This window comes from Papio anubis, chromosome 3, assembly GCF_008728515.1.
Source record: "Papio anubis isolate 15944 chromosome 3, Panubis1.0, whole genome shotgun sequence".
Lineage (NCBI taxonomy): Eukaryota > Metazoa > Chordata > Mammalia > Primates > Cercopithecidae > Papio > Papio anubis.
In genome coordinates, this window is record NC_044978.1 from 37,012,190 (window position 1) to 37,034,212 (window position 22,023).

General features: G+C 33.5%; 1 protein-coding gene across 7 annotated transcripts in view; it reads left to right on the plus strand.

Annotated features, from left to right (window-relative positions):
• FBXW7 (F-box and WD repeat domain containing 7) overlaps positions 1-22,023 on the plus strand; it is a 209,928-nt gene that overhangs the window by 171,807 nt on the left and 16,098 nt on the right. For 6 of the 7 annotated variants that reach the window (XM_031664221.1, XM_009207702.4, XM_017959130.3 and 3 more), the window contains 3 exons: positions 9,879-9,961; positions 12,903-13,044; positions 21,604-21,738. In XM_031664221.1, the coding sequence (XP_031520081.1) occupies positions 9,879-9,961; positions 12,903-13,044; positions 21,604-21,738 (360 nt within the window). Of the gene's footprint in view, positions 1-6,507; positions 7,543-9,878; positions 9,962-12,902; positions 13,045-21,603; positions 21,739-22,023 lie in introns of those variants that run through there. The other variant, XM_003899266.5, reaches the window with a different exon arrangement.

Sequence of the window (22,023 nt, forward strand, 5' to 3'; positions counted from 1 at the left end):
AACCTCCACCTTCCGGGTTCAAGCGATTCTCCTGCCTCACCTGTTTTCGTGGTTTTTGTTGTTGTTTTGTTTTGTTTTTGGTAGTTTTTGTTTGTTTGTTTTTGAGACAGAGTCTTGCCTTATCACCCAGGCTGGAGTAGAGTTCTATAATCATAGCTCACTGCAACCTCAAACTCCAGGGCTCAAATGATCATCCTGCCCCAGCCTCTCAAGTAGCTAGGGCTACAGGTGCACATCACCATGCCCAGGTAATCTTTTTTCATTATTTGTAGAAATGGGGTCTTGCTATATTGCCCAGGCTGGTCTTGAACTCATAGCCTCAAATGATCCTCCTGCCGCAGCTTCCCAAAGCTCTGGGATTACAGGTGTGAGCCACCACACCCAGGCTCCTTTCTTATCTTGTCACCTGGATTTTAAGTATCTTGTGGGAGGAAGGTAATTATAATGTTTTTGTTTGCCCTTGGTAGCATTTCACAGATACTGGGACATAGGAGGTGACTTATTTCTTTTTTTTTTGGAGGCCGGGTCTGCTCTGTCGCCCAGGCTGGAGTGCAGTGGCCAGATCTCAGCTCACTGAAGCTCTGCCTCCCGGGGTTTTACGCCATTCTCCTGCCTCCAGTCTCGAGTAGCTGGGACTACGAAGCCGCCACCTCGCCCGGCTGTTTTTGTATTTTTTAGTAGAGCGGGGTTTCACTGTGTTAGCCAGGATGGTCTCGATCTCCTGACCTTGTGATCCGCCTGTCTCGGCCTCCCAAAGTGCTGGGATTACAGGCTTGAGCCACCGCGCCCGGCCTAGGTGACTTATTTCTTAAATGATTGTTTTTTTAACCTAAAATTTTCTCAGTTTCTGTCACCTTTCCCCCGTCACCAGGCCTTTGCCTCAGATTTCCCAGATGTAGTAGAAGCATAGTTACATGGACCTAAAATAATGATTCAATAAACTGAATAATCAAATTTAGTTGCAGTTTACAAACATGCTTATTTGCAAAATGTAACACTTTTTTCTTCTTTAGCAATGTCTCGTGTTTTAGCTTAACTTGAGCTACCACATATCTAATGGAAATCAGTAAGAATTATTGATCTTGGGACCAGAGACCAAAGTTCTAAATATAGCTAGCTATATAAGCCTGAGCAAGACTCTTAATTCTGTACCTACTTTTCTTACCTGTTAAATACACCTACCATTTCTAGGGTATCTCTTATGTGCTAGGCATCTTCTGTGTCCTCACAGTGACTCTGTAGTTTAGGTGGGTAAGGTAGGTGCATATCACTACTGTTTTATAAAAAGAGAAAACTGAAACTGATAAAGGTCAAGCACCTGACATTACACTGTGATAGTGGCAAAACTTGTGCTTAAATCCAGGTTTCTCTGGCTCCATTGCTTGTGTTCATTCCACAAACAAAGAGGAATTAGATGACATCCAAAATCACTCTATGGCTTCCTGCTTTTAATGTTTTTTGCTGATTCACTAGCTATACCTTTTTTTTTAGTCTTCAACTCTCTTCTCAAAATTTTTTATCATGACTAATCACTAATTTGGGAAATTAATCCCAGAATTTTAAACAGTTCTTGAAATGAGTACAAGATTAATATATAACACCTTTGGAAAATTATTCTCAAGTCAAGCAAATATATTTGAAAATCACAAACAGCAGCAATAAATATGGATTTGTGTAAAGAAAACAGAAGAGTGAATAGGGTTTAGGCCTTATATTGAGGGAAATTTGATTTTATTCTTTCTCCATGTTAAATTCTTTCCTGGCTCATATTTGTGATTTCATTTTTCTTGAAGTCACACTTACTTTACTTTTTTTCCCATGATACCTGTCTTACTTTACTGAAAGTATAACTATAAGAAATTCATAACGAAATTTTGAGAGGAAACTTACGAATTCCAAATGCTTATTGGTAGTTTATTTTGGATTTTAAGTATGAAAGATTCATTGCTTTCTGGATAAATCAGTAAACTCCACGGTGACTTGCTAACTTTGTTGTCAAATTATTGCACTGATGCTGGGTGTCTATGAAAAAGTAGAGGATGTTGACTTAGTATTAGTCTGACAGCTGTGTAACAATATAAATTTTAGAGGAACAAATAAAACCCCCATATTATTCTGTGGCTGGCATAAATAGAACTCTTAACTTGCATTATTGGGTACAAATTCTGGATGTATGTATATTTATATATTTGTAGATAAATACATTTGTGCACGTGTCCATCAGATGACTAATGTGACCCGATCTGAAGGAATGAAAAAACTTTCACTGTTTGAACTAATACTGCAGTAAATTTGTGTCAAATCATCAGAGGCTGCATCTTTGTGAGGAGAGTTTTAAATAGCTTACACTTCAAGATTTAAAACTTCTGGCCAGGCACAGTGGCGTACCCCTGTAATCCCAGCACCTTGGGAGGCTGAGGCGGGCGGATTATTTGAAGCCAGGAGTTCAAGACTAGCCTGGCCAACATGGTGAAACCCCATCTCTACTAAAAATAGAAAAATTAGTGGAGCATGGTGGCGCACAACTGTAATCCCAGCTACTCGGGAGGGTGAGTCAGAATCTCTTGAACCCAGGAAGTGGAGGTTGCGATGAGCCGAGATTGCGCCACTGCACTCTAGCCTGGGCAACCGAGTAAGACTCTGTCTTAAAAAAAAAAAGTACTACTTCTGTAATTATACTTATATTAAAATTTATTTAAAAGCAGTCAGCTGTAATATTTTGATTTGCAGCTTGATTTACAGAGGTTGGGATTATATATATTACTGTAAACATCCCCTTCCCCCCAAAAAATAAGTTTAAGTAAGATTATCTATTACAATGTTTAGTGTTTGGGATTGTTTTCTAAGGCACTAGTGTCATAGTATTTGTTTACTTAGATGGTAGTTTTGAACTAAAGCTGGCTCATCTTGTTTTATTTTACATGTTCTCAAAAATTTTTCAGAACTAGTTTCAGTATGAGTTCTAACAGTCAGATGTTTGTGTATATTACATTACACTATGCTCTTGTGTTAATTGACTATATTTCCAATGGAGTAAGAACAAAGTCTTAATTACTGTATATAATATTCTGTGCCCAACACAAAATAGGTGCTAAACAAATGCTTACTGAATGAATAAATGTGGAAGATTGCTTATTGGTCAATACTGCCACCTATTTGTGTTATTGAAAATGTAAATGCTGGGCATATATACTATTTCAGTTGATATCTGTATAGAACAGGTTTATTAGTTTGCCAGTTTTAATAAGCAAACCTTTTAATAAGCACTCACATCCCAGAAAGTTAATGACAGTGAGTTAGTGAAATTTCAAAAAGTATTTCAGTCTCAACATGGTTGGCATTCCTTTCATTGATGTTGAAATTTTGAACTGTCTGTAATTTTGAACTGTCTGTAATCTAAATTCTGTGCTTAGGGCAAGACAGCTAACTGTGGTGGTTTGCTAGTCCTTTCCAGAGTACAGAGTGTTGTCATGATAATAATAAAATCACTGACATAGGAATATAAACACATTCTCCTGCTGTTATAAAATGGAAGTGTATTTTTAAATGTTAGCAAAGTAATGAAAAGAACTAATAGTATTCATAGTATTTTCCACTAATTATAAACTTTTTAGTTGAGTTAAGCTTTTTAATACTGATTGTAATGTATGTTTATTCTTTAGAAAAATAATGCTGTGGTTTCTGATATTTGCTTGTATGGCCAATTCAAAAATATTAATTATTTGTTTTGTGACATTTTCTGGATGCCCTAGAAATAAAGTTGAATAAGATGTGAATATTTAGGGAAGAGATAGGGGAGAAAGATGTATAAAAATAATGACAGTGAACTATGATAACTGCGTTAATAGAAGAACTATATATAAGATGGAAATAATGAACTCTTGAGAGTCAAGGTGAGGTAAAGTACTCTATTAACTACTTCATCCTTTATGTTGACATTATGTACAAAGATAAGTATTTCTCTGAAGATAAATGATTCACTTAAGACCATTTGTTTATATTTTTCTCACTGTATGTACATTATTTTTTGTTTCTGCTCACAACCACAACTGGCCCTTCTAAAAACTTAAGTCATCCCAATTATTTGCTCAGAGAGAGCCATTTCTCTAGTAGGAGCTCACAGGTTAATGGTTCTATGGCATCATTCCCCAGAGGCAAAGACATCATCATATATTTGTGCTGTTTTTTTTCCTCGTTACTGCTGACTTCTATGCTAGCACACTAGTTCTACTTCTACACCTAGCACAGTGGAGTTGTGATGAGATGAGCATTGGATCTGAGTTAGCAGATGGATTTTATTCCAGGACCTTATTCTTGGTCATTCCCTTTGCTAATGGAATTTCAATAATGCTTCTAGGTTGTCAGTCAACACAAGAATTAATTTTTTGTAGAATGGGAGAAATGATTGCCTAGCTGAAATTGCATGAAAATTTACTTTATTGTAATGAAAATATATTTAATATAGTGAAATAGTAATTCTAAAAATACAGATGACAAACAAGCATTTTCTTAGCTGTTTGGTTGACTAACTTAGCTATTTGGTTTCTTAGTTATTTGGTTGGCCTTCTTCCCAGTGAACTTACTACTTAATATTTTAGTATAAGGCATAAAATACTTAAAAGAAACTTATTTAACAGAGATAATAGACTGATCTAAAGTTTAAAATGTTTATTGTCACAGAGATAAGATAAATACACAAACCAACAAAGATTTTTAAATATTATATTACTAAAAACTTAAATATGAATAAAGTTTCAAACTATATTTTAGCCAAGAGTGGTGTAAATAGAAATGTGAGAATGATTTTATTTGCTTTGTTCATATATAGATTATGATGACAGTAATACAATAGATCACAGTTTTCCTTGATAGTACGTCAGAGAATGTTGAAAGTCATTTTTATTCTGTTAATTTGAAATTCAGTTAGAGGCTCAGTTGACTAGCTTTGTTTGACAAGTTCTTCACAGTTCAAATTAACATCATAAGATATTAGGGAGAATTGTTTAAATACTTGGGAAGACACGGTCTTCACTAGTACTTATAAACATATGCATTTCTCACTTAAAGGATAAACAAATTAATAAAAATCTTTCCCAAGTGGGAACCATGGTAGATGGAGGATATGTGGTAGTAGAAAGACTTCTCAGTGTAGACTTTTTTGTATATCATTTCAATGTTTGAAGCATACAAACCTGGTAATAAAACATGAATCTACAGGACAGTACCCCCATGTAAACAATATTTGTGGGGAACAGGTTTTCCTGTAACTCACAGCCCTAAGTAGGAGACATATAATCATGGGAGCATGTCCTTTGAATATACAAAGTTAAGAGGTATTTCTTTAGGTTTTGAGACAGTATCCCCTACTTCATTAAAGTTGGTCTCTTCTTAACTGAGTAGACTTAACTTAAAAAAGTTAGTTCAACTAGAAATAGGACATGATTTCAGTTGAAGCCAAAGTATATACTATTATAGCACTAGTATTACACCTGTCTTATGAAAAGCTTGTTACCGCTGACAAATTCTGAATGAAATTTCAGGTGTTCTGATAGTCCAGAACATTGAGGAAAATCACCTTTTTTCCCCCTTTCCTAAATCTTGAGTCCTCAGAACTTCTAACAAAAGGGTTTATGGGTCCATTCCTAACAATTAGATTTTTTGGTTTTTTTGCTTCCCTTCGAAGTAAGATTATTTAGATAACTAACTTCTACTGAGTACATATACATATTGTTCCTGAGGGTAAGAATTAGTTTAAGAGCCAGGTAGGAGATTTTTTTTAAAAAGATAAGTAGACAGTAGAATATAATTTCTAGAAGACTCAAGATGTACATCTTCATAAAATTTTACATTATCTTATTTTCATTTATGTTTTAAAGTAAAAGATGTTGCATTGACATAATGTCTTAGTTATAAAGGTAAACATTTTTTGTTTTTAAAATTATGATACTACTTTATGCAGTATTTAGAACCATTTTACTAAATAATGCCATTTACCACCATAGCAGAGAGTATTAAAATATTAGTAAGTCCAAATCGTTGTTTTGTTTTTCTGGAGAAACTTGCATCGAATAGTGGTAACTATAGGCACACAATTTACTTGTAATAAAGAACACTAATGGGGAGGGTAGGAGTAAATTAACTAGACCCTTAATAATGGGCTTTTCTAGTTCAAGGAATCTTATAATTGTCCCTGAAGCTAGTTGTGAAGGAAGTTGCAAGATGAAATATCTAGATTTATGTAGTAGTCATTCCAGGAAAAATGTTGCCTTCTGGCAAACTTTGGCACCTTTATTATGTAAAATGCCTTTTTAATGATAAGCAATATAGATTGTCAAAATAATTTTGAGGACAGAAGTCCAGTGCCTCCTGTTTACTCCAGATTAAATTAGCAAATAAAAGTAAGCCTCTCCAGCGAGCCCAGTGTTTGCTCTTTTGGGGAGAAAATAGCCTTTTGGCCAAACTTTACACACTTAGGTAGTACTAGTTTGTTAATCTTAAAAAGACATTCTCATGTTTAGTAAGAATTGATGAAGCGTGTGGCTATTTTCCTGAAAATTACTATGTTTTAAAGGATTGAATTGGAAAAGCATAGAGGATGTTTTTATTAAATCAATACCAAAATATGCAGGTTGAAATATAAGTTAGATTACATAATTTCTGCAAATGCTGTTGGCTCCAAACCAGTTTACTTTATTGTCAGTCAACCCCAAAGAATTATTAATTTCTCTCTTTGGGATTGCCTGTTTTGTACCATCCAAGCTACTTGAAAAATCTGATTAGTCTGTGCCAGGACTACGGTAGGATGACAGTTAGTGAAAATAGCATGCTTTGCCTCTGTTGAGGGGGACCATATGAAAATATATCCTATTTGCACAATGTTTCTGAAAAGATTTATTTGTGGAAATGTTCCTTGCTATTTAAAACTCTTCAAAAATGCAGGTTTTACAAAATACAAAAATAACCTCCTGAAAGTTTGAAAGGGGAGAGGGGGCTGTCATGTGGGGGCGGTCTCATTTGCTGCCCACATCCTCCCTCTGTTCAGTGCGTTGTGTGCTTACGGGTTCCCTGGAGCGGATCACCATATAATTGATGTGCAGTCTGCATTGCTGAATCCTGGACTGCACCATTCTGTGTTCAAGGGAAGATGTAATCTGATCCCTCTGCTGCTGAGGGAGGAATCTGTTCAGTCAAGGCTTTGACAGGGCATAGTCTCCTCCAATAATCTTCTCCGTTCTCTCTCATTATTCCCTCGAGTTCTTCTCAGTCAAGCTGCATGTATGTATGTGTGTCCCGAGAAGCGGTTTGATACTGAGCTGCATTTGCCTTTACTGTGGAGTTTTGTTGCCGGTTCTGCTCCCTAATCTTCCTTTTCTGACGTGCCTGAGCATGTCCACATTAGAATCTGTGACATACCTACCTGAAAAAGGTTTATATTGTCAGAGACTGCCAAGCAGCCGGACACACGGGGGCACAGAATCACTGAAGGGGAAAAATACAGAAAATATGGGTTTCTACGGCACATTAAAAATGATTTTTTACAAAGTAAGTAATCTGTTTTCTTCCTATGCTGTGTGATTGTGTGTGTATGCCTGCCTGAGAAGGAAAATCTGTATCATCAGAGATGGCTGCAGTATCCTCTAATTTTGGTGGGTGGCTGGATGTCTGGTATTCTGTTTTATATCATGAATGTAAGCAAATAATGGAAAAACTGTGAGCTGGAAAAAGCTTTAAATTTAAGATTAAATGTATATTTTAATCTGAGAATTTTTCACTAAAAATATATTCAGACTTTAGAAATGTGGCTCCGTTAAATGCTGACCTGGAAATACTCTATCCTTAGTTGGCTTTTAGTGAACCTTTTGCCTTCAATTTTTCTATACCTTATATATAGTTTTTCTTTTTTCATTAGTTGACTCTTTTAAAAGTATAGAATCATGAGACTATTTGGGATTTATATTTAAAGAGATCATGTTTACTTTCCATACCCCTCAAAAATTGCAGAATTAATTTTTGGTTCTGAAGTCAGTATTTTCAGTAAACAGAACAGTATTTAAAAGACTTCTATAGTCATACAGAAGGTGCTTTCCTTTATAAAATATTTGTAAAATAAAATCCTTTCTCATTGGTTTCCTTGATACACATTTTGGGCATGTTTATTCATTGAAGGATTTCTAAGATGGAAATAAAGTTTGCTTTTAGTGGCAAATGGTATTTGCACCAATGTTTTTTACAAGGTATCCTGGGAAGTTCTGAAAACCAGTATTACAAACTTAATCAGAATAAATATCGAAGTTTCTCCTAATTATGAAGATAAGAATTTGAGGAAGTTATCAGAAAACTAGATTGTAACATAGTCTGTACTGACTGACCTTCCTGATGGATTCATTTGCATGTATGTGTATATATGTGTATCTATAAATTAGACACATGGAAACACGTGGCTACCTATATACTTCAGCTTTTATATTTATGTTTGCTTTTTAATAAAATTATTTGGAGAAAGAAAATAATGGTTTCTGAGAGGAATCACTTTAAAACAATGTAATCAGTACAGAAACTTCTGAAGGGAAAAAACCAGCCAGACCAATTCCATTTCTTTCCAGTAGGTATGTCATGAACTAAGGTATAAATTGTAGATGAGCTTGTTGTACCCTCACCTCTAGCCCCTAGTATCGTAAAATCATCCCAGTATTTTAGAAAACTCTTCGTGATGACAAAAACATGGTCTTTATTATTCCGTGTGGCTCTAAAACATTTTTAGTCTCTTTAGTATTTATATTGTATCATGCTATGTTGTGATGTTCCCGTGTAAGGCAAGAGGTAGGAAAATAAGGCTGCTGCAAAGCAAGGATTTTTACCTACTTATAAACATGAGGATAGCTCGCTATCACTCTGGAGTGTTTTTCCTCCTATAACTTGCAGTAATACAGTGATTAGTTAGTGGACACAAATCTTAAAAAGGGGTTGTTGAAATGGAAAAAGTTGAATCTTATTAGATTTTATTTTCTCATATTAAAATATACATATAGTCATATAAGAATATTTCAATATTGATGTTGACAAGATACAATTCTGAATATATAGTATAGCATGGCATAATGAAACACCTTAAAATGTAGATTTTGGATACACCTTATAGAGAGCCATAACTGATTCTTTTAAAACCTTTCTGTTGTTGCTTTTCAAGTTAGAATATTTTGTCCTGAGTATCTGTCAATAGAGCTATATTCTATATATATATCAATTGATGACTTTTTCCCTCAGCGTTATTATACTGTCTCCAGATTTCTCTTATTATTGATTTACTTTTTAAAACTATCCTTATTGCCCATATTAATTGCTTTATGCTTTATCACTATTCAAGATTATTTATACTGCTCTTTACCCTTTTATAATGGTATGAGTGTTTAAAATTGAGTTTGTTACTTTCATACTTATTTCTGATTTTACAATTTTGAATTTTGTTTATCTTTATTAAAAACATGTTTTTAAAGAAAAATGAAGATTCACAAGGAAGGCACGTTAAATATGATTCTTTTCTGTGGGGATTAACATGAGATTTTTCCCTATGTTGGTTATTAAATTGGAAAACATGAAAGATGTATTACCTCAAAAATATATATATATATATAAAATATCAGTTTTCAAATCATCACACATTGTTCTTCTGGATAAAATATTAGGGGGAAAAATTCACCTTTCCATTCCATTCAGAGGAAAACAAAGCAGAACAAATAGAAGAAACTATGAAACATTTATTTTATATATATAATTACAGTTGTAGGCATATGAAAAGTTAAGAATTTAAAATATTAACCATGCTGACTCAAGATTTAGACGATTTTTAAAAAACATATCTTGTTTGTTTTACCTTATAGATGAAAAGAAAGTTGGACCATGGTTCTGAGGTCCGCTCTTTTTCTTTGGGAAAGAAACCATGCAAAGTCTCAGAATATACAAGGTAATATTAAATATAATGATTGATTATGTCGTGATTCTCAGTTTTTTAGAGTTTATTCTGAAAGTGTTTTAGTTTATTCTTGTAGAATAATAATGTTACTAGTACGGTTGACTGTTTAACACGTTTTGAGATTACTAGAAATTGAGAACTATATCATTTTAAATAAGAAGAGGAATACCACCTTAGTTTATGTTTTGTTACTACTACATTTGAAGTATGACATAAGCAGAAATTATCTTATGAACAAAAATTTAAAATTACAATTTTTAAGGAATTCTAAAAAGTAAACCATAAAATATGAATATGAGCCCCTGTGTCTTGTTACTATAGCAACAGCTGTTCTAGGGTAGACATTTATGTATGGAAATTTGAAGATACGTTTATTAGCAGTGAAATAAAACAATTACTAACTAAATCTTATTTCATGAAAGTAATATGTTAGAAATTTTCTTTTATGGGCTTGGTAGGTCTTAAGTTTTTAACACATACATTTCCATACCAGTAGAATAGTTTCCATAACAACTAAATATAATTGTAATCTTTTTCTATTTCAGTCTCCATCATTTTTGAATTTTACATCAGTATAAAACTTTTCCCACTCTCACACTAATTAGGCTAACTTAAGCACAATGTCTGTTGCCCAGCCAATTAAAAGTGGCTTTGAATGTCACTTGGAATGTCGCATTTTAAAATTTAAATGACAGAAGTATCTTAGAGCTTTTTTTGGTCTTTAAAACAGAATTTTTAGTATAATTGCCAGTTTTTAAAATAAGTGATTGAAACTTAACAGTAGAAACCACAAGAACTTTATGGTTATGACGTTTCTTCCTTTCTCTCAAAATATTTCGATTTAGTTATTTTTGTTCTATAAGATGCAATACAATTAACATTGCTCAGATGCAATTTTTTATTGAACATTGTTACAGATTGTGTCTCTTACAGAAAAATAGCTTGTTTTTATTTCAGCTGTAAAAATATTTATTTCAAATGCTCTTTTATGAAATTTGAAAATCATAATAATTGGAATAGTCTTACATTCAAAAAGTGAAGAGATAATACAGAAGAGAAAAATGAAGCTATCTCTTATTCAGGAGCTGCTTTTCTGTGTGATTTTTTTTTATGTTAACTGTCCCCCTTCCTGTTAGTCTTTGCCTTTTGACAGTTTTACTGTGTTTTGGCACTTCCACCAGAGGGTGTGGAGGGATAGAGAGACAAGTGAAACTATTCACTTCATTTTGCTTTTCCCTTCTAGTCATGATAAAGTATTTCTTGGATGAGAAATTTGCATTTAATGTTAAACTGTTAATGCTATTTTTTAAATGTATCAGTCTTCGATTAATATGGCTGATACATGGACAAAGGTATTACATTGTTCACTTGTTTTTAAGGCGACTTAGAATAAATGAGTGCTGAATATTTATTACGGAGCACATTTTAGTAAAATTTGTTTTTTGTTGCTCACTTTTTATATTGACAAAGCAACTGAAAAGGCACAGGTTTTATTTTTAGCCTGTTAATACATAATTTTATTAAAGCAAAATTAGACCAAACAGCATATTTATTTCCATGTTTTTTTGTTGACTCTTGGTTAGGAAGATATATATTTGATATTTTGTCATATTTTTGACATTTGCTAATAAGATAAAACTATGATTTTTCCATAAAAAATTTGTTATAAACACATCCTATTTTGGAGAAAAAGAAAATAGAACTTACCTTTGAATTTGAAAGATAGATTTAATTGTTGAATGTTAAAGATTGTCTTCGATTTATACTATTAGAGGATTTAAAGGGGGTAGATAAGACTTTTCTGTAAAATCTGGTGCTTGAGATACATTTTTTTAACAAAATAATGCTGGATAGAAAAAAAGCTGGAGGAGTTGTTTCATTAGTAATTTATCAGAGTTTGATTGTTAACTGTTATGATGCAATTTGTAAGTGTTCTTTGAATTTAAAATAATCAACATAGCTCAATGAATTGAGTGAGAATTTCTTTTCAAATATAATTTCGTTAAAACAGACCTTCCTGCTGCTTTTTTTCCAAGGTCTTTAAAATGGATACCCAATAATTACCTTGAGTTTAGTTTAATTACATGCAGAAATTAGAAAGGAAACTTTAATACATTTATAATATAGTTATATATCTATATTCTTTCTGCTGTTAATTGATCATTTTTAGGGTAGTTAGACAATTTTAGAGAGATCATCTAGTCATCCTCATTTTACTGGTGGCAGAATTGAATTTCAAGTTTGTTTGAGACTGTTAAATCTCAAAATGTAAATTACTGTATAAAAATGTTTAGATGATCTTACTTAGTTTTGTATATAAGTTCTTAATACCTGTTTTGAATAAACGTATTTCTAATCAAGACTGAGTTCTGTCAACTATTCAGACCAAGCTTTATAAATAGCAATAAAAAAATTGGAAATATTATAGGCATCTGGGGCAAACTTAAGGAATAATGTGATTCTTGAAATTCAAAACATTTGAACATAGTATTTCTATGTATGAGTTTTTTAAAGCATTAATAAAGTATCACAACCCTTTGTATAAAGAAAATTTAAACTTTTATTTATGTCACTGAAGACCAGTCATAGAAGAAGTGGGACTTGTATGTTCTAAGGAAATATTTTAACATTATTTGTATATATTAACAACTTGCAGTTTTGTCATGGAGATTCTGTTATTTGGTTGCAATTAGCATTTCTGCGATAATAGCAGGTGTTACGTAGGAGGGAGGAAACTTACTGTAAGAACCGCAAATAGGTTTTGTTTACCTGTGATCTCTGGGAAGAAATGTAATTAACTGAATTGATGATTGAAATATGCCAGATCATCATTCTTTGTACTAGAATCTATTATTAATAAGCATCTATTTTTGCTTTCACTCTTGCTTTTTTCCTTTTTTCCTTCCTCTCCTTTTTTTTTTTTTTTTTGTAGTACCACTGGGCTTGTACCATGTTCAGCAACACCAACAACTTTTGGGGACCTCAGAGCAGCCAATGGCCAAGGGCAACAACGACGCCGAATTACATCTGTCCAGCCACCTACAGGCCTCCAGGAATGGCTGAAAATGTTTCAGGTGACATATCTGAACATAGTACTTGAGATGCCTCACTTAATTGCTGCAAAATAAGGGATTAATCATCCATAAAAAAAGAAGGAAGCACTTTTACATACTATACTATGGATGAACCTTGAAATCATTCTGCCAAGTGAAAGAAGCCAAACACAAAAGACCACATGTTGATTCTCTTTATATAAAATGTCCAGAATAGGCAAATCCACAGAGACAGAAGGTAGATTAATGGTTGCCTGGCAATGGGGGGAGGAGAAGGACTAACTGCCAATAGGTACAGATTTTCATTTTGGGGTGATGGAATGTTCTGGAATTAGATAGTGGCGATGGTTGCACAACAGAGTGAATATACTGGGAAGCACTGAAGTATACTTTAAAATGGTGAATGTTATGTGATGTATATTTCAATTTTAAAATGCTATTAAAAACAAGGGAACTCAATTTTTGAGTGTCATAATTGAGGAAGTCCAATACTTATTTGTGTAACTGTGCACTGACATTTTTTTTTTAATTGCTTTTTAAATAATAAGACCGACCTTCCTCTTCTCCTTTGTTTGAATTTCTGGGTTGTCTAGTTTTCTAAACTGCATTGCTTGTAAGTTAGGCATTTAAGAGTAATTTAAGAACCATGCTAGCTAGAGTTAATACAGCTTCTTTTCTTCAGTGCCATGCTTGTATATGGCTTACCGTACTTGAATCCTGATTACTATATTTTAATAGTATTTATATTTTTTGGACATTTACAGGGAAGATTGGTTACAACCAAACCCTGAATATTATGAATTTTATAACCTAAGATAGTGATATTACATTGATTTATCTCTTCTTCCAGTAAGATAATGCATATAAATCAAGTGTTTAGCAAAATACATGGCAAGGATTAAGTACTCATTCGTTGTAAATAAATAATATAAATTATGTAAAGTGAAGATATGATATTAGCCTCCATACTAATGTAAAATGAATCTACTACCCTACCTCTGGCTGCATGAATGGTTAGGTATTTAATCAATGCATAAGGGAATAATGGTTGATAAAGATGATACTTTATTTGACTTTTAGTGTTTCAGATTTTAAAGTGTTCACTTTGTAAACCCTAATATTTTAAACACCTAGATGAATATGAGATAAATGTGTCTATTTTTTTCTTCTGTAGCTAGAAAAGTAACTTGGAGCACTATTGCTTTTAAATGGATTTTTTAAATTATTTTCTACCCTTCAGGTGATTTCTGAAAAACTAGGATAACCTTTTTTTGGTTGGTAACTGAAAGATTTGAGCCTTGCTCTCAACAAGGATTAGTTTTTCCCCTGGTTGAGACAAAAGTGTCTCAAGACATTTTTCATTTTTGTAACTGAGGGGATGAGGGCACAGGACACTGCTGGTATCTAGTAAGTAGAGGGAATATAAAGGACGATCTCCATGCCAAAGAATTATCCAGCCCAGAATGTCAATGGTACTAAAGAATCTGGGTTAGAGGAATGAAAATTATACTTTATTGTTATTAAAATGTTATAAGCCACTGCAATTACAAAGAATTTTTTTAAGTTTTCATTTTCATAGTCATTTGTTGATTAAACTTACCTTTTCCCCAAGGATTATTCCTACCGCACCCCTCTGAGTTATTTTGCCTCTGGTTCATGATGGTTTGTAAAATGTTAATTAATTTTTATTTTTTCCTATGCATGCCCTCAGAATTCTGAATTTTTAATTTTGTCCCATCCTTTTAAAAGGAAATCTTTCCATCAATAAGAGGTGAAAATAAAACTCAGACACTTATATAGCCTTAAAAAAAATTTAAATATTTTTATGATCTCTGATTAAGCCAAAGAGGTAGGAATATGGTTGTGTGTTGCCATGCTAGCACATGCATATAGTGCGAACAGCATATATCATTCTGATTTCATATCACATGATTTCACTGATTTAATATTTTTATAAGAAAATACTAACATGATTGAAAATTACACTATTAGCAATAGTTTTATCATCACTGTAGAAAACCTCCAAAATGCTTATTTTGTATGAAAAGGCTTATTTCTCATCAGAAGGTAGTTCAGAGTAAGATTTACTTTTTCTGTGGTAGGGATCGTTTTTTCCAACGTTTTGGAATACTTGAATATTCTTTGCTTACTATCTAGGATATTTCTCAATTTTAAGGGGACTCTCTAATAGGAAGAGGCATTTCAGCTTTATTTTAGTCAGGGTATTTTAGAGAGTTCATTGTACACCGTTTGCTTGTTTAGCTAGTTCATGCTTTTTAAATGAAATGTCCAAATGTTACCACATACCGTATTTCATCAAATCGGAGACACCATAGATTTTTTTAAGATGCATTCCAATTTCAGAAATGTTAATATTTAAAAAAAAAACAAACTTTATTCAATAAGCTAAAGAATGTTAGACTAGCTTTTGGTCCTGTGAAAGAAGTAGGTACAGTGAAAAAACCTTGTTCTTAGTTAACAGGAATAGCATGTGGAATTACCCTACAGGTATAGTATTTTAATTTTTTTTTTTTTTCAGATAAATATTCTGTAGCAAAGAAATCTGTAGCAACAAAAGGTCAACTAGACAGGTAGATCAGGACCTTCATCTTTTGAGTACCATGTCTGTCTCTGACACACCCAAGGCCTCATTGTTGTACACTGCCCTTTATTTTCAGGGCTGGTCCCAGAGTAACTAGAAATGATTCACTTGCCTAAAGGCTTACAGTGCTTTAATGTCTAACTTGTAGAGATATAATTTCATAATAAAGTGGGGAAGTCATGAGTTGACCTATGTGAGAGAGTTGAGGGATAATTAAACTGGCATGATTTCTACAAATATGCTTTGGGGGCATTTCATGATGACTTTTCTGTTGCATAATAAGCAGTATGGGAGAGCTTGTCCCCTTACTGTTCTGCTATTGCTCCTAAGGCAGTGATACAGCATTGTTTTGGTCCAGCTCCATCAATTCTGACAGAGTAGTCTGTACTCTGTTTATAAATTGAGTGTGAACAAATGATATTCCATTTTGCATAAAAGAGGACTGAAACAGAATGCCACTGGAAAATAGAAGTGCAAATTAAAGACAAAAACCAAAAAAAAAATAGAAATTTTATACCATTTGAATTTTCAGTAGCCATTGATCCACTTTGTATGGCAGTCAGATTGATGCTTCAGATTAATTTAGGGAAGCGAAGTTGGTCATTTGTTTGGCTTGTTTATATCATTCAGGTGCTAATAAATGGTTTTTCACTTAAAATTTTCAGACTAATTACATGAACATTATTTTATATTGAAATTTGTATTCAGAAGCATCTTGAGAATAGCACAAATGACTTAGAAGGACAACTTCTTAGTTCAAATTTTGACATTGTCTCTTAAAAACAATAACTTCATTAATATATAACCAGTCTTGCCTTTATTTTCACACTCTATAAAACACATAACATTAAAAAGTTGTCAAAGGGGAGAAAACATGTACATCTGCTTAAAGTTATACTTGGAAATATATTGGAGACTCAACAAATATTAGTTTCTTCCCTTGGTCAAGAAATAATCTTAGTGGACCTCAGAAATTTTCTCGATCTAAAAAGGGACCGTTAACACTGGTTTCACAGTGTTGGTGTGAGGATCAAAGATAAAGTGATATGGAAGAACTTTAACCTTACATAGATGTCATTAGCTTTGCATTATTTTAATTAAAGCATATTTGAATTAAGCTATTTATGTACTTTGAAAAGATGTTATACTAAAAATATTTTTAAATGGTAAGTATAAAATACATGTGTTTTGATATTAAAAATGGAGGAAAAATTTCTCCATTGAAAGATTTAATTAGGTTTCATGGGAACACTTAGAAACTGTACATGTTCTCAAACCTACTTTATTTACATCTTATTCGCTACTCAACAAAAAATTAAAACCCACAGGATGGTGCCAAAAATTGAATTTATTATTACTTTGAAATTGTACTTGGGACACAGTGATTTAAAAACCTTGTTTTATGTGAAGGACTTGAAGAAAGTCATGTATAGAGAAGACTAAGGGAACATGTGATGTCTGTTTTTAATATATTAATGACTTTTGTATAAAAGTAGGAAAAGACTCATTCTTGGTTTCTTCAGAAAGTGAAACCTGAATCATGTTCTTTGAGTCAGATTTTGGCATTAAGTTAAACTTAACAATTAAAACTGGCCCACAGTAGAATGGGAGATAAGTTACTCGAATCCTGGAACTGTTCAAACAGCCTGGATAACCATGTGCTAGAGGTGCTAGAGAAGTGAATTCTTTACCACATGAAATTCAGGTGCAGTACTACCCAAGGTCATAAAACAGTCTATCTAATTGGGACACTAAAGATCATCCAGACCAGTGGTTCACAAGTGCTGCTTTGGATCATCTACATCAACACTGGATGAGCTGTTTGTTTAAAAAATAAAATGTCTTCAGCCACTGAATCAGACTCTCTGCTGTTGAGTCTTAGAACTCAGTAATTCTTGTTATCCTTGATCAGCATTTGGGAACCACTGGCCTGGACCAAGCCTCTCGCTGTGTAGGTGGGTTTTCTGAGACTCAGACTCATTAAGAGACTTCCCTGTGGTTCTACAGTGAGTTTCCTGGTGAAGCCCAGGCTCTTGATTGCAGTTCAGTGCTCCTTCTACTCTTCTCTACTACCTCTATGCTCTAATTTACCTGAAATAAAATACCACTTCCATGGGGAATTTTCAAATTTGCATTTGCAATTTTGTCCTCAAATTAAAATTTACTTCTGAACCTGGGATGTTTTTCCTCTCCCCTTCAATATGTTCCAACAAGACTACATGAAAGGCCAAAGGAAGTACTTTTTTTTTTTTCCTCTTTTCCGAGAACCACTTCTCAAGTAGCAGTAAAATAATAATTAAAAGAGTTATCCAACACTTTGCTTTTGCAGATAAACTAAGGCCTGAAGAGGTTAAATTGTAACCTAATTATAATGACAGTTATCTCCTAAAATTATTTCCTGATCCCCAGTTCAGTTCTCTCTCAACTATTCTTCGTTAATGGTTGCTGTAGGTTACTTCATATACACACATGTAGTCATTAGCTGCAAGGGTTTCATGTTAATGTATATGTCCCTTGCTGCTTAATTGTATATATACAAAATTTGAAACCACTCTTGGAGCCAGAATCAGCAAGCAAGTCCTAGTGATACCATCAAATACAAAGAATAGAAACACTCTCTAGAGATAAAATTGAGATGACAGCATTAATCTAGAGATAGTATTTCCTGATTCTTTTGGGACTCATTTATTTATTCAATAAATATTTATTAAGCACCTTTTCTGTGCGAGGCCCTACTTGGGCGTGGTATGCAATAGTGAAAAAAACAGACAAAAAACCCTTTTTCATGAAACCTGCATTCTAGTCAGAAGGGGATGAGGTGGATGGGTTTGGAACTGGTTACAATTTTAGAAAGGTTGCTCAGGGAAGGAAATAAGGAAGCAAGGCATGTGGGTATCTAGGGAAACAATGTTCCAAGGAACAGCAAGGAAAGATGTTGTGAAACTGAGTGTGCCTGGAGTGTTTACAGCACAGAAAGAGTGTGTATGGCAGAGCAGAGTAAATAAGAGGAAAAGTAATGGGAAATTGGTATGTTGTAGGCCACCCTAAGGACTGATTTCTACTTTGGGTGAAATGAAAAGCCATTAGGTTTTAAGAAGGTTAAGACTTTAACAGTAGCACCGAGTACAGTGTGGAGAATAGAACAAAGAGGCAAAGGTAGAAAACTGGAAGACCACTTAGGGAGTTACAGGAGTAATGTAGGTGAGACATACTGGTAGCTCAATCCAGTGTAGTAATAGTCAGATTGTGGATATATTTTAAAGTTTAAGGCTATGAGTTCATTTGGATCAAACCTGTCTGATGGTAAAAGAGAGGGAGGAGTCAGGAATGACCAAAGACTTCTTGGCCTGAGTAACTGGTAAAATAGAGTTTATTTTACTGAAATGAGGAAGACTGTGGAAGTATAGATTTGGAGGGAAAGATCATAGACATGTTAAGTTTCAATTACATACCCAAAAATAGATGTTGAAAAAGCAACAACATACATAGGTCTGAAGTTCAGGAAGGACTCCAGGCTGGAGAGAGGAAAGCTGTTTTTATGGTCCAGATCTTTGTTTAGAATCACCAAAGAGATGTGATTTTAACCAATAGAACTGTTGAATATGTATGGTCAGTGGAAACAGTCTTATTTTCTTATGCTACTCATCTTTATCAGTGGTATACTTTTTAATAAAATAACACGAAGTAACATCTAGTGAGTGTATATATAATTTAAATTGAGACATTTTTAATTGTCTTTGATTCTTATTACAGATTATTTAAAATAAAAATGCATCATTTCAAATATTGTTTAGAGTCTTAGATCTATTTTGTTATACAGGCATGATTTTTTTCCATGTACTTTTTCTTAAATATATGGAAACTTCTGACACAGTTTCAGATACTTAGCTAAGGTCTGAATTAGATGTTTATCATCTGTTCATCTGTCCTGTCTTCTTTAATTCTACACCCTATCCTCCAAAAGCCTTGATAAAAGATATGTCTCATATATTAGCTTTTTTTTTTGAGACAAAGTCTCACCCTGTCACCCAGGCTGGAGTGCAGTAGCGTGATCATAGCTCATTGCAGACTTGACCTCCTGCCACAGCCCCCCAAATAGGTGGGACTACAGGCGCATTCCACCATGCCTGGCTGATTTCTTATTTTTTTATGGAGACATGGTCTCATTATGTTGCCAGGCTGGTCTCAAATTCCTGAGCTCCAGTGATCCTCCTGCCTCTGCCTCCCAGAACTGCTGGGATTACGGGCATGAGCCTACGCACCTGGCCTAAAGCTACATTTTAATCAAGTCAGCATAGTTATCCATCACTCAAAATGAGCATGTCCTTATACTAGTGTCCATGCGTTGTCTGTGATGTAGATGGAGAGGAATAGCATTTTATCAAAACCCACCTCAAATCCTGTGAGGGATGTGAATCAATAAATTAATGAGTTTGTTCTGTTGATACCAAATGGAGAGACATGAGTGGAGATTGATCACTATAAGTTATGTCAAAGAGGTAAGTTTAAACCAGTATTTGAAGTTATGTGAGAGAAACCAAACAAGATAATTAAACTTCAAATTAACTGCTTTTAATTGGTCACGTGTATACATATACATGTTTATGAGTATTTTACATTTCTATGTATAATAAGTCCTCCCCCTGACCAAAAAAGGTACAAAGTAAGACTCAGGGTGAATGTTCTGGATACATGTATTTGTAGAAGCAAAAGGAAGGGACACAACTGGTTGGAACCTGTATTTCCTTAACATTAGGTGGTAATATGGAATATACTGTGGAAATAAATACCATTGAAATGTTTTATGGTATTGCCAATTTAACACATACTTTATGATAAGAAAGATGAGAAGAAGTTCATTGTAGATTCCACAGAGGTAAATAAAAAGTATTCCCAATACAGCTCCTCATATCCTTAGTGTATCTCTTGTCAGTTATTACATATTTCATGTCTTGGATCAAGTTTTCTTGTTTGGACAAGAAATGGAATGGCAAAATCCAGAACTTTTTAGCTGAAAACTTCACCTATTCTGTATTCACCCACTTCTGAAGTGGACACAATAATTCTTACAATGGTACTTAAATCAGTATAGACTTGCAGAAAGAAAGGCCTGCTTAAGAATGTGCTTTCATTTAAGTATTATGAGGTTAATTAAATGTGTGAAATTGTAACATTTTGAATTATTCACATGGCATTTTAGTTTTTCCTTTTAAGAACCATGGCTTTTCTGTGCAGGTGTTCTTCACTGGGGGGAAAATAATAATGTTTTAAGATGATCCCCTGATGTCATTTAAAGGAACTCTTATTTCTGAAGCATAATTGTGTGTTTTTGTGTTTTTATAGTGTATCTCTTTCTTACCCGCTTTTGGCCTTTGTTTATATTCTAATTTTACCACTATCAGCTACTATTTTCTATTGTTTATTGTTTTTATTGTTTATTCAATTTTCTATTGTGTATTTGTTTTCATATAACAAATCAAAGCCTGTTTAATTTGTGGAAGACACTTGTCAAATGTGTAATATATCCAGTTACTGATTTTTCTCTGAATGATGTTGCTCGTCTCCTTTCAGATGATGCCTTATTAAAACCGTCTAATTTTATGGTGCTCAAAATTGTCAAAATTTTCTATTATTTACTCAGTAACCCAAAATGATGTTTCTGGAATAAAATTTTGGCTTCTCAATTAGTGACTTGGTGGTAGATGAACATATAACTATTATAATAATGTAATGAAAAACTATTTTTCTGTCAAACATGATTTTTTTTTAAACCTTTTACAAAATGAAAGTGGTTGGTAAGCGATGATATTAAATGCATTCTTCAATGCCTTGTGGAAAAAATGTCACTGTAAGGAGCCACTTTTTATACAATTCTACCTTGTTCAACTATGTTTGTGTGTAGATGTGAGTTTTCCTTTATAAGCCTATAATTTGGGACATCTCTTAACACAATAAAAATTTCTAATTCTCTTTGATAGAGCTGGAGCGGACCAGAGAAATTGCTTGCTTTAGATGAACTCATTGATAGTTGTGAACCAACACAAGTAAAACATATGATGCAAGTGATAGAACCCCAGTTTCAACGAGACTTCATTTCATTGCTCCCTAAAGAGGTAAAGATTATCAATTACATTCTTCATTGGGTGTTATTTGAATATATAACTCAACAGCTACCACCTTTAAACATTGTCATGCTAATTATTGTATTCAGTATTGTCAGTTTGACACTCTTAATTAGTAATAAAGAGGGCTGTAAATTGATACATTGCCATGACTTAATAATGTAATTGTCAGATTAAAGTATGCATAGGGACTAAGTAACTCTTTTCCACTACTTGAATAAGTCATATATATGAGAGTAACTATTGAGTTTCACTAATTTGATTATTTATTTACCA